This window comes from Aptenodytes patagonicus, chromosome 10, assembly GCF_965638725.1.
Source record: "Aptenodytes patagonicus chromosome 10, bAptPat1.pri.cur, whole genome shotgun sequence".
NCBI classification, from domain to species: domain Eukaryota; kingdom Metazoa; phylum Chordata; class Aves; order Sphenisciformes; family Spheniscidae; genus Aptenodytes; species Aptenodytes patagonicus.
Genome location: NC_134958.1, coordinates 24,239,415 through 24,255,357, shown reverse-complemented (window position 1 = coordinate 24,255,357; position 15,943 = coordinate 24,239,415). Strand labels below are relative to the sequence as shown.

The 15,943-nt window shown below is 53.9% G+C and overlaps 1 protein-coding gene across 6 annotated transcripts in view; it reads right to left on the bottom strand.

Annotated features, from left to right (window-relative positions):
- ZNF609 (zinc finger protein 609) overlaps positions 1-15,943 on the bottom strand; it is a 73,317-nt gene that overhangs the window by 14,595 nt on the left and 42,779 nt on the right. For all 6 annotated transcript variants that reach the window (XM_076348625.1, XM_076348626.1, XM_076348627.1 and 3 more), the window contains one exon: positions 2,330-2,555. In XM_076348625.1, coding sequence (XP_076204740.1) covers positions 2,330-2,555 — 226 coding nt within the window. The remainder of the gene's footprint in view (positions 1-2,329; positions 2,556-15,943) is intronic.

Here is a 15,943-nt window from a genome sequence, read left to right as displayed (position 1 = left end):
TGCCGCTACAACAGGAGCCAACGTGCGCAGCAGACCAGAAGCGACCAAAGGCAACGGTGGGATTTGTCTTCTGCAGAGCTGGCCGTAGAAGTCATCACTCCCGATGGTGGCAACTAAGCAGCAGCTGGCGGAGAAGGACCTTTGCGCGAGTTCATCGAATTACTGCAGACTAAAAATAGCCAGGCTGTGGGAAATCGCAGGGTGCCTCCGAGGCATGCTCCGAAACGGTGGCTGCGGAAGCGAGGGGTAATGCGGACAGACAGGCAGATGGGCTGCAGAGCTTCACGGTGGGGTGAGGAGCAGGAGAAAAGGGAGGAGAACCGGAAACCGCTCCCACGTCACTGCCTCTCAACCAGGATTTGGGGGGAGAGGATGTTTTTGCGCTCTCTGCCTCGGGGATGTCCCTCCTGGCATGGCCACTTGGGCTCCTCTGCCCACCACGAGCCTCTTCTCCCGATTTCCACCCCCACAAAAAAAAAAAAAAAAAAAATCCTACAAGGTCCAAGCTCCCATCGGCTTCGCTGCTGCCCGTGGGGGTCTCCAGCAGTCCCAGGATTTTCAGCGAACTCTTACAGCTCTGGGGCTTTTGGGTTGAGGGGAAATCACACCAGAATGGCACACTGGTGGAGATGGGGAGGTGGGAGGGGGCTTAGCGTGCAGCCCCAAAAGTGGGGGGTGCTGATGTTCCTCTGCACTGCCTCGTGTCCCAACACTCAGCCCAGCTGTGCCTCAGTTTCCCTAGCTGAAGGTACTGCATCTTGTAAAGCAATCAGGCTCTTTGCAGACACTGAACAAGCAGTGCCAGTGCACCAGCAGCTCAGCAGAAGACCTTCCGCAGGTTTCCTCTGAGCAGATCCCCCCGGCAGATCCCCCAGCCTTGGGGTGCGCAGAGCAGGGCTCCTGAACACTCCCTGCTTTGTGTTTCCTTGTCCCCACCAGCAAGCCTAGCTCAAAGAAGAGGATCCTTGGGTCTGATTTTACAACGTGTGGCGTCTTTCTGCCTCGGAGCAGCAGAAAAAACACACTTACAGCTCCCGGCTGCCTCAATCTGCATGAGTTTGTCCATACTGAATGGATGGTGAAGCACAGAGGGTAGAGGAGTGTGGAGGCCCCCATCCCAAGCTAGCAGTCTCCCCCAGCATGGTCCATGCACTCCTCTCTTCCCAAATAGCTCAGGTCAAGATGCTTTTCCCAACAGGAACAATTTCGGCAGTCACCAGCTCCACATCAGGGGCCAACACAGCACTCGGTCCTGTGTCAACCGCAGTTTCAAAACCAGTTTCCTAGTAGGGAGAGAGGAAAGGCAAATTGGGCCCATCCCCATCTTCCCAAAGCACAGAGGGACCCCCCCTGGCAGCAGCTCACGGGAATGTGGGTTTCAGTTCAGCTTCCATCGGAGATAACAAATACAGTCACAGTGAGGAGCGGCCAGGGGATTAAGGCTTCATTCCCCACACGCAGCGGGGATGGAAGAGGGGCACAGACGTCCAAGAGGAGCTCTTGGTTACCCAGCCGAGGTGAATCACCAAGCTGGCATCCACCAGCACTATTCTCTCATCCTTGTGCTTCTGGGCTCTGTTTCTGCTTCCAGACCCCAGCCGAAGCCAGACGCAAGTATGAGGAGCTCACCCTGAGCCTCCCCAAGCAGAAACCTCCAGCATCCCAACAAGGCTGGAGGGAAGGCCAGGTTCCAGCGCTCGCCATGGTCCACTGAGCCACCTATTCATCCCTGCGTTACTTGGCAGAGCCCCAACAGCAACGAAAACCCATCAAAGGACCTGGGAAAGCAAACCAAGCTGTGCGCAGATGAGACGAGCTCCAGCAGAAAAAAAAAGGTTCGATTGGCTTGGCAAGAGAGATGAGAGCCTGATCTCCTGCCGAGTTGATTTTGAAAGCACCGCTGGGGTTTTTTAATCCAGCAGGAGATTTCTGCCGCCTCCCAGGGTTTGAGCGTTTTTGTGACAGACCCGCGGGTTGCCAAGCAGAAACGAAGTCAACTCCGTCGAGTTCCCGTGCAGGCTGGCACGGCCTTTCCTCTGGCACCTCCAGAACAAGTTAGCTCTTGCAGAAAGGCAGAGAAATGGCAGCTTAGATTTTCATCCACTGCCTGGACAAGGGGATAGCGCAACGCATTGGGCTGACAAGTTTTGGCCCATTACTCCCTTTGCCGGACAGATTAAGGGCTCCTCTGAGTCCTGACCACCCAGATGGTGGGGGGAAAGCCCAGGATGTGCCAACAAGCAACACAGCAGGGATGCAGGAAGGAAGGGATTGCCCTAACTCCAAAATGACATTGGAGGAGAGCAAAAAGCTCTCCGGTGACACTTACCGTCCTCCGTCTCTTGCCAGACAATGCCCTCCAGGTTCACGCTGGTCCCAGGCTCGCAGGGGCCCAGGCACTCGGGCTCGGTGGCCAGGGCCACATCACAGGTGTTCACTCCCACCGAGCGGGTGCGTACCATGATCTGCTCGCAAGGGGACGAGATGTCGTTGTTGACGACAGGGACGAGGAGGTGCAAGGGCAACACCGCAGGTGTAGAGACCGGAGACTCCATCTGTGGGGAAGGAGAAACATGCCGGTCACCGCCAGGAATACAGGAAGGAGAGCAAGTATCAACAGGCATCTACATTCTGAAGAACCTCAAGGCTGCCACCTTCTCAATGCCTGTGCCAGCAGGCAGTTCAAGTCCCACACCCTGTCAGAGAACAAGGATCTCACAGGTCTCTCCCACTCTGGAGTGCCCATACCCACGTAACCCTGAAGAGCCAGCACTTTGTAGTCATATAGATCACACCCAAAAGTCCCTCCGCAGGAGCTATCTGCTCTCCTGCTTCAAAGAGTTTGTGCCAAGTTCCTTCTCCGGCGGCTTTTGCCAGTGTAATCATCCCTGGCCAGGATGCCTTTTGGCTATTGCTCAGATGTTAATGCAGTCAACGACTTTGGACCTGATGGCTCATTAGAAGGAAAAAAAAAAAAAAAAAAAAAAATCACAGGCTTCTGCTCAACTGGCAGGACAGGACAAACAAGTAGCGGTCTCCCTCCAGCGCCCAGGAAAACCAACATCCTCCTCCTCCCAAATCTACCCTGTGACCACCTGAAGACGCAGGCGTTCAGATCACAACCCTCTTCTCTGCGCAAGCATCCACTTCACAGCCTGATCCGGCCGATGGCCGAGCCAACTGAGCGGCAGCCATCACGCTCTCCTTACGCATGGAAACCACGTCTCATTGCCAGGGCCGGGCTTGGAAAGCCAACAAGCCAACACACCAAGCGAAAACCACGGCCAAGTCACCCTGTCGCTGACAAGCCAAGGTCCTCGGACACTCTGCCACGCTAGCAGATTACAGCAGTGTTAGGAGAGGGACAGCTGACGGGCTGATTTTGCTGCTGGCCAAGGGAAGGGTAGGGTGGAGACCTTCCTGTCCTTCAGGGTTCGTCAGCCAAGCCAGTCGTAGTCAGTCATCCCCTCACCTTGGCTCGCAAGGATTTGCAGCAGTTTTGGGGCTAGCTGCTCATCCTCTGCTCAGACCTCTTCTCTTTATGGTTTATGATCTTGATAAGATACTGAGCAACCTCAAAACAGAAGCAGACTGAGGAAACTAAATCAAATCATCAGCGAGTCCTGACCTGGGTTTCGGTGCCAAGCAGGGGAAGATCCCTCTAGAGCATCTAGCACTACTCAGAGATGTCCTCCTAAGCCTCTGCTGAGGAGAGATGATTATAACCCTGGAGAGGCCAAGCTTGCTGGTCACCAAGAGTAGACACGGACACCAGCCCACGACCACTTCCAACCTCGCTGCTGGCTCTCCTTGGCCAATATTGCTGACAGTCACCAAACGGTTTGACTCCCACCCTGAACTGGCATCCTGGTCTTGACCAGCCATCAAAATTATCTGCTCGCTTTCTTGCTCATGTGCCTCCATCCTTTAAGCAACACAAATAACCCCAGCAGAAGTTTGCATGTCCAACCTCGCCTGCCCCACACAGTATGGTGCCCACAACTGCAGCGAGTGGCTGGAGCATCCCATCTCCCCGTCAACTCGTGACCCCGCAATGTCTTGCGGCATCCTCAGCGACACAAACACCATCTGCAACCAGAGAAGGTGCAAATCTCTAGGCAGAGGAGCAGAGAGGAGCAGATCACATCTGCCCAGTGGCTTCTGCCTGCTCCCACAGGGGTGGCTGCTGGTGGGGGACATGAATGTGACCCCCGCAGAGAACTCGGAGATCTTCTCGCTCTGCCAGGGCAAGTGTATTTGCTCTTCCAGCAGAAGAACACAGAGCACCTTCTGCCCACGTGCCTGCAGCCCTCTCCTCGCCCTCCTGCGTCTGTCCTCTCTCCGGACGGCTCAAAGTGCATCCCCTCCACTGAGCATTAAAGATGGCCTGGAGGTGGCTGGTCCAGCAGTAGCTGGACCACAAGATCCTCTCTGCCGGCAGCACAGCTCGTGCTCCACAGCTCTTTTCCCCATGCACCGCCTCCAACCTCCCACCAGCAGGACCAGCTCTCCCCCAGGAGCCCATCCCCAGCTCTCCATCGCCGCTCGCCTCTGAGGCGGTGCCCCAGCTGCATCCCGTCGGATTTGAGAAGGGGTTTTTTTGGCATACCCCCGGCCCCCCCCCCAAGCCTGCTGGAGAGGAGGCCTGTGCCCCCACAGGCAAATCACCTCCCCAAAATACAGCAACCTCATCCTGCGCATCTCAGCAGATCCAGAAAGATGCTCAAAGGAAGCACAGGGCTCCTTTGAAGGGGCTCAAGAAAGCAAACAGCTCCTCAACACCATGTTTTGCAAACCAAAAGCAAGTCCCCAGCAACGTAACAGCTGGAGAGGAACCAGGCAGGGCTGCTAGATTTTGGTGGGCAGCAGCAAAAGCCCAGGCGGTGATGGGGAGCGCTCACCCCCATCGCCCTGGGAGCAGCAGCCGCATGTGCATGCCGAGGACCTGCGGGTTTTGAAACCGTTCAGCTTCCTTCCACTTTGCGACAGAAACCACAGCGCAGCACAGGAGCGTTTAATTACAGTTCCAGCTCTGCTAATTATCGCCCGGTCACATTCGTAATCTGCATTACGCCACGGTGCATAATAAGCAGCTCGCTGAGATCTCTCTAATAAGAGAGGCGGCTTGATGGGATTTCATATTTCACCCTGCACTGGAACAAATAGAGCCTTGTTTAGCAACCATGGGGAGATGAGGCGGCTCTCCTGCTCCCTCGCCCGAAGCTCAAGAGCAAAATAAAAAGGCCCAGGGTGGCTCTCCAAGGGTGAGGGCAGGAATGGAGCCGCCTCGCTGGGATACATCCAAAAAAAGCCGAAAGCCATGCTGGAGGAAGAGGCAGATGGATCAATCCCTGAATTCAGGCCCCCCCTCGCGTGTCTTATCTCCTGGTGCCACGGCTTTTCATCCTCCGGCTTTACCAAGCAAGGTCAGGAGATTCACCCTGGTGGCTGCAGGACGGTTGGGGGGAGCCGGGACGGCTCTGCTGGCCGCTCGCACCGTCGGCAGGTGCCCACAGCTCCCTCCGCCGGGCCAGAAGCCAAGGGAGATGCTGGCATCCGGGCCACTGGGCAGCGCTCATACCCTCGAGCAGTGGCTTTTGCATCTCCTCCAGCTAGCAAGGATTGAGCTAGAGGAGATCTCCGGCTCCCCAAAGCAAGCCCTGCACCCTCCTGGCTTCCAGCTCTGATGCACGCTCCCTGCCACACCCCAGGCAAATCACTTAACACTTCTGGGCCCTAAATCCCCTTTGCAGAAGGAAAATTTATTTCTTTTTCCTTTCTGGGTAGGCTCTAAGATTAAACGCTGGCAAGGGCAAACACAGCTGCTATGCGCTCACTGCTGGAGGGAGCTTATGTGTTTCCAGCAGCCCCTCCACAAGAGTTAGACGGGGTGAAGCTTCCCCGTACTGGCACCGGCCGCCCGCATCCGCCCGCTGCTGCCTCCCCTAATGAAAGCCCTTTGTGTTTCTCGCAGAGGCTTTCCCATCACGAGGAACATGCTTTCACCACCACCGAGGACAGAAGTGGAACGGAGCCAAGCCCAGGCGGTGGCCAGCACAAGTGCTGCTCAATGGGGAAAAAGCAAATCCACCGAGAGTCTGGGGTGATGCCGACGGCGCCACACAATGCCAGTCCTGGGGAAAGGGCTCCGGGTGGGTAATTAAAACCTACCCCTCGTCATAGCCCTCGCTCGAAGGTGGGACGGGGTCCCATGTGCAGGGAAGCGCAGCGGTGGGTGCTGGCATGGGGAGATGCACACAAAGCAATTCCTGCCATCTTAGAGCTATGCCAGCATGGCTTCGTTAACATCAGTCACCGTTAAGGGGACTTCACAGCAGCAATTAGCTAATGGGAGAAAAAGAAGAGGGCACAACAAAAATAAAAGCACTATACTAATTTTGATGCCAACCCCTAAACCACCCAGACCACCCACTCATATTTATGAGTATTTTGGTTTGCTCCCAATAATCAAAGTCAACCAGGCAAGAAAAGTGCATTTTTCAGCAATAAAAGCCAACAGGGACACCAAAAACCCAGAGAAGAGCAACCAGCAGAGAGATTTGTGGTACATCTACAAGGACAGAGAGGGTGCAACAACCACGTGGTGTAGGGCACCCACAGAGCTGCACCCTGTTTGTCAGGGAGGACCTTGCAGTGGTCAGCGTGAGACCACTGATGCATCTGAGACGGTGCTAGGCTTCCAGTGTATCCCCAAGTTAACGAGCTACGCAGCGTGGTGACCCATTTTTCTCATCTAGAAGGGTCCTTCAACTCCTGCAAACGCAGACAGACAACAAAAGCCAAGGGGGAGCCTCATTACTGCTCACAAACTCTTAGCTGCCATATGCCAGGAAACAAAACATGGACCAAAACTGCTCCATCGCAGGAGCATTGCTCGAGGCTGCAGCCAACACTTCCCACATCACTGCATGGCTCAGCCCAATGTTTGGGAGGTCTGATGTTGTCACTCTTGTCCTGCTCAGTCACCACATCCCCAACAGCTTTGCTTTTTCAGAGTAGGACCTGGGAACGTGAGCTTCCAACTCCTTGAAGAGAGATAACCAGAGAGCAGACCCATCCAGTTGACGAGCATCTTTGGTGGGCATCTCAAAACCACAGCACCCAAGGTGCCTCTCCCCCACCATCGGTGACCTCAGCAAGGATTTCAAAGAGGAACCGAAGACTTCTCCAATCTGAACCCCAAAGCTGGGTATGCAGAGCCTGAAGACAAATCCCTTTGTTGGCACTGGTGCCCACCACGCCTACGATTCAATCTTGAATCTACTTGCAAGCATTGCTCAATAAACTCCAACAGACTCGCCCAGAGCTCCCGGTCACGTCCCCCAGCAACAACATCCCGACACACTAGAGGCACGCAACCCCAGGCAGCGTGGAGGAGGCTCCAGAAGACCCCCTCCCCGAGTAGCACAGGTGGCAATGAACCCTGACCGTTTGCTGGCTGGATTTGCCTGGACCCCGGGCAAGAAAGTAGCCAACAAGAGCTTCCAACAAAACCCCGCGTGCAGGGAAATAATCGTGGCATAAGCGTCAGGTCCAAGGATGGAGACGGGAGTGTGGTCTGGGGCACCAATCCCAACACTGTTGCCCATTGATCTTCCCTCTTGCTAGCTGGAGGCTGAGGTTGCTGACATCAAGATGTAAAAAAAGAAATCTGTTTTAGAAGAAAGTTTCCCTTCCCTGGAAAAAACACCAGCTTAAATAAACGAAGCCAGTTATTTCTACGGGAACACGCTCACGGAGGACATTGGGTTTCTTAGTCGGCAAATCCGAGCCCACAGGACATCAGGGCAGCTGGTCCAAGAAAAAAGGAGGATCGTCATTTCCGACAGCCCCCTCTAGCAAGAAGGGGGGCAATGAGGAATGATTAATGCTTCCACATGCCGCAGAGTGGAGCAGGCTCAGCATCGCACTCCCCGAATTCGCTCTGCAGAGAGGACAAGCGAGTGTGGGACCTCATGGCCAGTGCCACCACCAGAAGAGCCAGGCAATTTGGACGGGAACTAAGGATTTCTAAAGAGCAGCGGTCCCAATTTCCCTCCTCAGATGATGCAGCTTGCCCTTGGGAGCCAGCAGGTAAAGCCAGCCCCAGGCTGCACGGCAGACTGGGAGGGAGACGGTGAGCGCACACCCAGACGGTCTGGACTGGCTCTGCCACCCAGAACTCTCACCGTCCCCCCAAAACCAAACCAGAAGAGGCCAATTCCCCACCACGCTCCTTGGCGGCTTGTCCCCAGTGCTCCTCACCGTCTACTCTCACCCCCCCAGACACCTGCTTGAGATTCATGGCATCTCCCAGCCACGAGGCCATTAACAGCACGGTGTGACGGGAAGGCTCTGCCTACAAAAGGCTGCCTGCATGTCCCCTCCCAGCCATGCCAAGCACCACATCCCAGCTCCAAGGTCCAGCTGTCCCCTGCGTGGAGGGGCTTTGCCTCCATCCATGCAAACCCCTTCCCTGGCTGGCAAGTCCCTGCAGAACGGCAGGAGGAGATGGTGGCCAAACAGCCAGCACAACGCGGCACACCGGCTGGGGTCGGCAGGTGCTTTTCAAACCCAGACTCATCTTTTTCTGGGCATTTTGGGGTGGACCCGGCTGGGGAAGCCTGTCCCGGCTGCATGTGAGCACACCACAAAAAACCAAAGTCTGTATGAGGACTTCTGCACGAAGTTCACGGCCCCGCCACCAGCACCGCTGAAAACAGACCCAGTTGCGGTAACGGGTATATCGGGGTGCGACAGCCCATCTGTTAACACTGCAGGTACAACCTCCCATCAAACCCTCAATGAGGGACTGATCCAAACGCTGCTCCCAGGTGATCCAGACAGTTGTATGCATATCAACCCCAGGCACGCTGCTGGAGAAATTCAAATATTACCCAGCACAACCTCCAATGAGCCGCTTTCTCTCCCAGGACCACTGCTCTCCAGCGGAGAGGGGAATAAAATTCCTGCTTGAACACGAGTCTTATCTCGGCGCTTGCAGCGTGTCGAGATCAAGAGGAGGCAGACTCCACAGAGGCACAGTCTTGCATATTACCACGTCTTCAATAAAGCCAGGAATAGTATCGAAGACAGACGTGCTGGCACCAAGTCACCTGCTCCAACCACTTACAAGACTATCAGATCTGCTCTAGGAAGGGGGGGAAAAAAAAAAAAGGTGTCTCCGGTAGGAGAGAGAGCGCGAAGAGCAGCGATGAAAGGGGACAGTTGATGTGAGCGAGAGACATGGGAAAGAAGAAATCCAAGCTGGGACCTCCGTGCATCGGTCCCACCAGTTGACTGAGGACGTGCTGTTGGGGTCTCAGTTCACCTACCACCAACAACTGATATCCCACAGAGTGGCTGCACCAGGCTCACCTCCTTTATTGAATTAAAATGTGAAGCGGCTTGGTTGGTGGTGAAAAGGGGAAAGATCCCATGTGGGAAAGCACTAGAGATGCATCTGGGTCAAGGGAGGGCAGGGATGGTCGGAAACAGGGAGCCCGACTGCAGATGGCTGCAAGCATCCTTCATACTGACCAACCCAGCCTTTGGCCCCCTCTTCAGCACTGCTGCTGCTGTGCAGAGGCTGCTCCTGGTCATCAGTCATCCTCACCTCTGGCAGTGCTGTCTAAACAGGAAGGCTCTGACGACGGCAAGTGGCTTCCCACTGGGAAGCCAGGTCTCACATTAAGACCCCCCCATCCCATGCCCACCTTCCTGTCAACATGGCCAACATCGCTGATGCGTAGTTGGCTCCTTACATTGCTGCTCTGCCTCCAGCATCCCCTGCACCGCCAACACCAGCCATGTGTCCTTCAAGCCAGGATGCTAAGTGGAAGAACCACCATGGGGTAAAGTCTTGCTTTTATTTATTTTCTTTCTCCCAAACCCAACAAAACAACCAGGCAACTCTACCCAAGCAGAAAAAGGATCCTTCCCCTCCATGGGGGACACAGCAGGCCCCTTTCCTGGGACCTTCTCAACCACCGGTGCAGCCCAGCTCTTCACTGCCTCCCTTCAGAAACGTATATGTCATCTTCTTTTTGCTTTCTGGGCTGGAGGCCATCATCTGTTCCACAGGAACTGGCCCCCCAGCAAGGTCCCAGCCCTGCACTCAACCTTCTTGCAGAATACAGCTCTCTGAGTCCCTGAAACCCGCCCAGCTCATGATGTCCATCTACACCAGGCTCCTCCAGCTGCCGTTCCCCAGCCGCTCTCAACCAACTACCCCCACATTCATTTTCTGGTCTGTTCCCACTAAAAGATGCTTACGTAGGAAGACTAGAAGCAAGAGGACCAAAGCCCCGATGACAGCGAGGCAGACACATTTTCTTCCTTGTACCACGTGAAATTCACGCCCAAACCCAAGCAGCGCTCAAATGGCCACCGTTAATGCCAGCACTCTTTGACCAGCACATCAGAGCAGGCAAAGGAGCAACAGAAAAGGTTTCACGAGCGCCTCGGTGTGTCAGTCTCCTGGAAGCAGGATATAAATCCAGGAGGCCTTTCACAAACCACTTGCTGCGGTGTGATGCAGCTCCAGCCACCACTAAAAGCCCGCTGATAACCCCTGGCTACACAAAACCCGGCCAAAGGATACAGAGGCTGCAAACAGCCAAGCTAGAGACAACTCTAAAACCCAAATCCGCGAAGCAGGCAAGGGAAAGCACATGAAAAAGCAGCATATTTATGGCAAGATGCTTTAACCCTGCCAACTCCCCGGCGGGCAACAAGACTTATGGGGTCTGTCTTGTGCTACAGAGCACCCTGGCCAGGATCCTGAGCACCACAGCCACAGGTTCATCCAGCAACAACCCATCACCCAAGCAGCTCTAGGGACAAAGAACATATTACAGAACTTGGCATCTCCATTTAGGCAGATCAACAGGTCAGCCAGTAAGCGTGGGTAATCCTGTAACTGCCAGGAGGCTGTAAAGAAAACAGTTGATCTCTGTTTTTAAGGAGAAGGATATTATGCTTGAACTGAAGTTCCTACTGCAAGCATTGCCATGCCAGGTACACACCAGCACCAGCCCTAGACAGCAGGTTCCCACCACAGTTAGAGGTCCCCATGCAAACACCCTGGGCCAGGTCCTTCTCAGAGGATACCCGACTCCTCCACCACCTTCGAAAAGGCCAGAAAAACATGGTACTCCCGATTTACTGTGCACTATAAAAAAAAGAGTGAAAACAGGACCTCTGGAGATGATGAGAACCCAAGAGTTACCAATAAACCTTGACCAGGATTAGCAACCAAGAACCACAAGCCAAGGCAGATACTTGGTAGGTCAGGGCTGAGCGTGAAAAGCTGGCACAGCAGCTCAGCTGTCGGCTAGGAAATGGCACAGCTCCACCTGCCTGGGTCACCCTTTTCTTCATTTTTTCCTCCCAATTTTTCTCCACCTCAGTCTTGCAAGTCTAAACCTCCAACACTCGGGCGCTGTGGCTGCTGGGCCCCCAGCAATTCGCATCAGGGCACGGCCATGCAAGCACACACACCAGTGTGCAAACTTGGAGCATTAATAAAAAAATCATTTAATTAATTAGTGATGCCCATCCAGGCACAATGTCTTGTGCAAAGTTCTTCTCTTTGGAAAGCCGCAGTATATACAAGTCAACCAGAGGAGAGACAGCTCAGGATTTACTATCAATTTCGGTATAAAATTGAACTCTAGTAAATTTAGAGGGGAGGACATGGATCCAAGACTTGCAGCAAAAATGAGCTGGGCTCTGACCTGCCTCATCTTGGATGGGTTTCTCTGCTTGCTGGGTGCACGGTCTAGTGGTGGAAAGGAAAGACCACCTTTCTTCCCATCAATCCCAGTATCCAGAGCAACTGCATTGCTAGCGCCCGTTCCCAGGCGAGAAGGGACAAAGCCCAGCCCACAAGCCACCGCAACCATTCTGCCGTTGCTGCCAAGCCAAAGAACCCATGATGGACAACACAACCTCGTGCACAGATGCGGTTTTATCACACTGCTAAGAAACCAACTTTTACATCTGATAAAGCACAAGAGATGATGTGAAAAAAGGCCCCTGTGTTTTCAGAGAAGAGCCTAGAAAGAACAGACAGAGTGTGGGGTGAAAGATGGGCTTAACTTGCAGGAGTTTTCATCAACCAAGCTGTAAATGTGGCATGGGGGTAGCTGTACCTTTCACAACAGCCAGAACTACAGCATTGGCTTGCATCTCCCAGCATCCAAGGGATGCAAATGGGTCCAAAAGCAAGTGTCAGTCACACCTGGAGTCACCATGCAAGAGAAGCGGTAGGGATACAGAATTACAGACATTCGTAAGTCAGTCAAGCATTACCACAAGGTGGTCCTTCTGATGATCTAGAAGGGGATCATCTCCAAGATGCCATCTTAGCATCATTGAATGCTGTGGGCAGGGACATCTTCCACTAGATCAGGTTGCTCAAAGCTCCATCCAACCTCACCTTGAACACTTCCAACCATGGGGCATCCACAACTTCTCTGGGCAATCCATTCCAGTGTTTCACCACTCTCATCATAAAACATTTCCTCCTTATGCTCAACCTAAATCTATCCTCTTGGTGTTGGTCCATGCAACATGACCTAGAGGTTCCCCTAAGCACAGAGGTGGCACAGAGGCACAAAGTGGTGTCACCAAGCTAGCACAGTTACACTTGTCCTATCTTCCATAGCCACCGGGAAACCAGGTACTAACCAGCTTGCAAAGGAGACCTGGAGGCAGAGCCAGGAGCAGCAAACAGTACTTTCCTCAGCCGCGTCTACAGCAAACCGTCCTCGCCTCTCTCAACCCCGATTCAGCTTGGACACAGTATCGGAGAAGGGGGAATTTAATAGTTTTGCCCTGATGGCTCTTCTCAGGAGAACAGCGATTGCGCTCAGCTCTGAACATCTCATGACCAAAAAGGATATCGACAAATTGGAGGAAGTTCAGAGAAGAGGAACAAAAATAACAAGGAGGCTGAAGGGATTGGTTTGGAAGAGGAGATTAAAAGAGCTAAATACGGATAACTTTGTTCAGTGACAGCTATGTGGGGACACAGTCACAATCTACAAACGCACAGGGGATGAAAACACCAAAAGGAGAGAGGAATTACCCAGGGTGATGCAGAGGGTGACAGCAAGGAGGAATGGGATGAATCAAGGATGGGGACATTTAAGCAAGATGTTGGCCACAGCTTCCCAGCAGTGAAATTTTTCCTAAGCATACCAGTATTTTCCAAGTGGGAAAATCCTTCATCCTTCCCCTGCTCTCCTCCTTCTCCATGTCCCTCCATCAGTACCACAAGCCACCCACATCACTCCCCATGGCACCCCCTCAGCACCCAAGTGCTGCTGTCACTCCAGATCCCCCCCGTGTCGGGCTCTGAATCACCAACAGCCACATTCACAGCACTCCCGATACGCGGCAGTGGTCCTTGTCCTTCCACAGAGAGCCAACACGCAGCAGTTTTGGATTTGCCCAAGTTCAAACGAGGCACCAGCAAATCTCAGGCTGACCAAATTTTGGAAGGGTTATCTTCTCCTGAGGCTCTTCCACATTGCAACCATGATAACAAGCATCGCTGTGATGAGAGAGCAGCTTCAGCACAGAAGTCCACCTCTATGGCTGGACCAGGAGGTTCATGGCCAAGCAGGTAAGAAAAAAATCCTTCTCTCATCGCATTGGTCTACCTACAAACAGCAGTCGGTGAGCTGGAGTATTTTCTAAGCACTTCTCCTGTGCAAGAAACCCAATAGCCTGCGGCCACAAACAACATTTGGTCTTGAAGGTCTCGTGGACTCTTGTCTCCGAGGCAGGAGAAGCCAAGCTGTGTGCTCAGCGCTTGTACCTAGAAAATTTGCTTGGGGAAGGGGTGGTGGGGAAGGAGGTGACACGAGGTCTCTGTGAGGCAGGATGCACGTTCTGAGCCACCTGCACAGCTCCTGGAGATCTAGCACCAGGGGACCATCGCTTTGAGGGCACCAGGGGACCGCAGCCAGCTTCGACACTTGCCTTGGTGGCACGCTGAGAAGCATCACATCTCATTGCCCTGTCCAGACCATGGGGTGCACGCAGCTATGGATCTGGGGGAAAAGAAGCAAATCCATCCATTGGGCGCTGCATTTGGAGACTTGCCGGCACGCTGCACACACCGCAAAAGCAGGAGCAGTTTATGCACGCATCGTAGCCGGGTATTTGCAGCTCCTGGAGAGGCTCAATTCCAGGGCGAGACACACGTATTTCAGATGCGATAAGCAGCAAAGTCTAGGAGGAGTTTCAGATCTATTTATCCCTCAGGCAAGAGGAGACATCTTCCTTCCATCTATTTAATATTAAAGACCTATTTTGGTATGATTTTCACGTCCCAGCCCTTGCAGGCTGCACGTTTAGGAAGCTGCCTGCTTAGCTCTCATCTCCTTTGTAGGTTTTGCTCAAGTTGCCAGGAGAGATCCTGGTGGTTTCCAGACACAAAGCCATCTCTGTCCGATGGCCTGATGGGGAGATTACAGGAGGGGAGCGAGCAAGAAATAAGCCCAATCACATGATATGCGAGGATGTGGGCAAGCAAGAGGAGGGTGTCACCACGCGTGTCCCATACAAGGTGGCCGCAGAGCAGGGATGAGCGTGGCGCTGCCCTTTGGGGACTCCCATCCGGAGGAGCAGCTCCCAGCGTCGCTTGTTGAGTAAGTGCCTCTGTCTCCCCGGCACACAAGACAGAAACCTCACACTAAGATGGGGGATGACAAACGTCTTCACTTCTTGTGCTGGGTCCCACAAATACTGCATCTCTCTCCACTCCCCAAATCTCAGCTTTCCAGCAAATTTTTTCAAACATGCTATTTTTAAAGCAGCACAAGCCAATACTCCTATTCTGGCTGATACATGCTGTGCTCTCTCCAATCCCTCCAGCGATGGCTTGCACCCGTGTCCATCAGCTTCCACCGGGAACACACAGGCATCAGTGCCTGCAGGACACAGCAATTTCGATAGAAAGTTTTTCAAGCCAGTTCCCAAGGTTTCTGTAGTTATTGAAATCAAGCCGCTGTCTCTCTAACCCCCAAGCAGAATGGTGCCCAGTCACACCCACTGACCCCAAAGCAGCACAACACGTGCTCGCATTACTGTGAAATCTCTACTGATGAGTCACAAGAGGAGGAGGAACAAGCTTTGCACATGAACCAACGGACTCCCATCAGCTACCATCACTCTGGATTTTAATTCCAGCTTCGGAGGTGAAAAGCAGCTCTCCCTTCTTCAGCTCAAATACCTCTCGGTGCCCCTGGTCTGATCAAAAGCATTTGTCAGGAGGTGGGTGAACCAAGCCAGGCTCTGCCCCAGGAGTATGGGCTTTGCCATGCCAGGGGGAACATCCCACCCCGAGCCGGGCTTTGCCGATGAACCCTCCTGCAGTGTAAGTCTGGTTTGTACCCACCGACTTGATAACCACAGCTTCACTCGGAGCTGCAGCATCCAACGCTGCCCATCTGTAACACCCCGAGCATGATGGTGTCAAGCGAGGCACCTCCACTCCCACCAACCTCCCTGTGCAGCACGAGTCAAGCTCCGGGCACCCATCTTGGGTCCAGTATCTCCTGCGCTGCCCTTGCCAAAAAGATGCCCTTGCGTCAACCGCGGTGCCCTGCAAATCCCATGCCGCCGGCACTGCCACGAGCCGGTGCCCCAGATGCTGGACACAGCTGGGCTGCGATGCCTGAAGGTCTCACCCAGTGGGTTTTGTGCTGACAACCAACAGCCGCCGGCAGTCGAGCAGCACGACTGCAGAGGATCAATCACTCGCGGGGAAGCTGAGCAGCCAGGGAGAAGAGGAGACGAGCTAGAGCTGAGCCAGACCATAACTCATCACCTGCAGGCTACCTACCAGCCGGAGCGCGGTGGAGCCAGGCTGGGGGCTTTCAGCACATCTCAGGGAGAGGAGCTTCACGATTCGCATCACAGGACCATG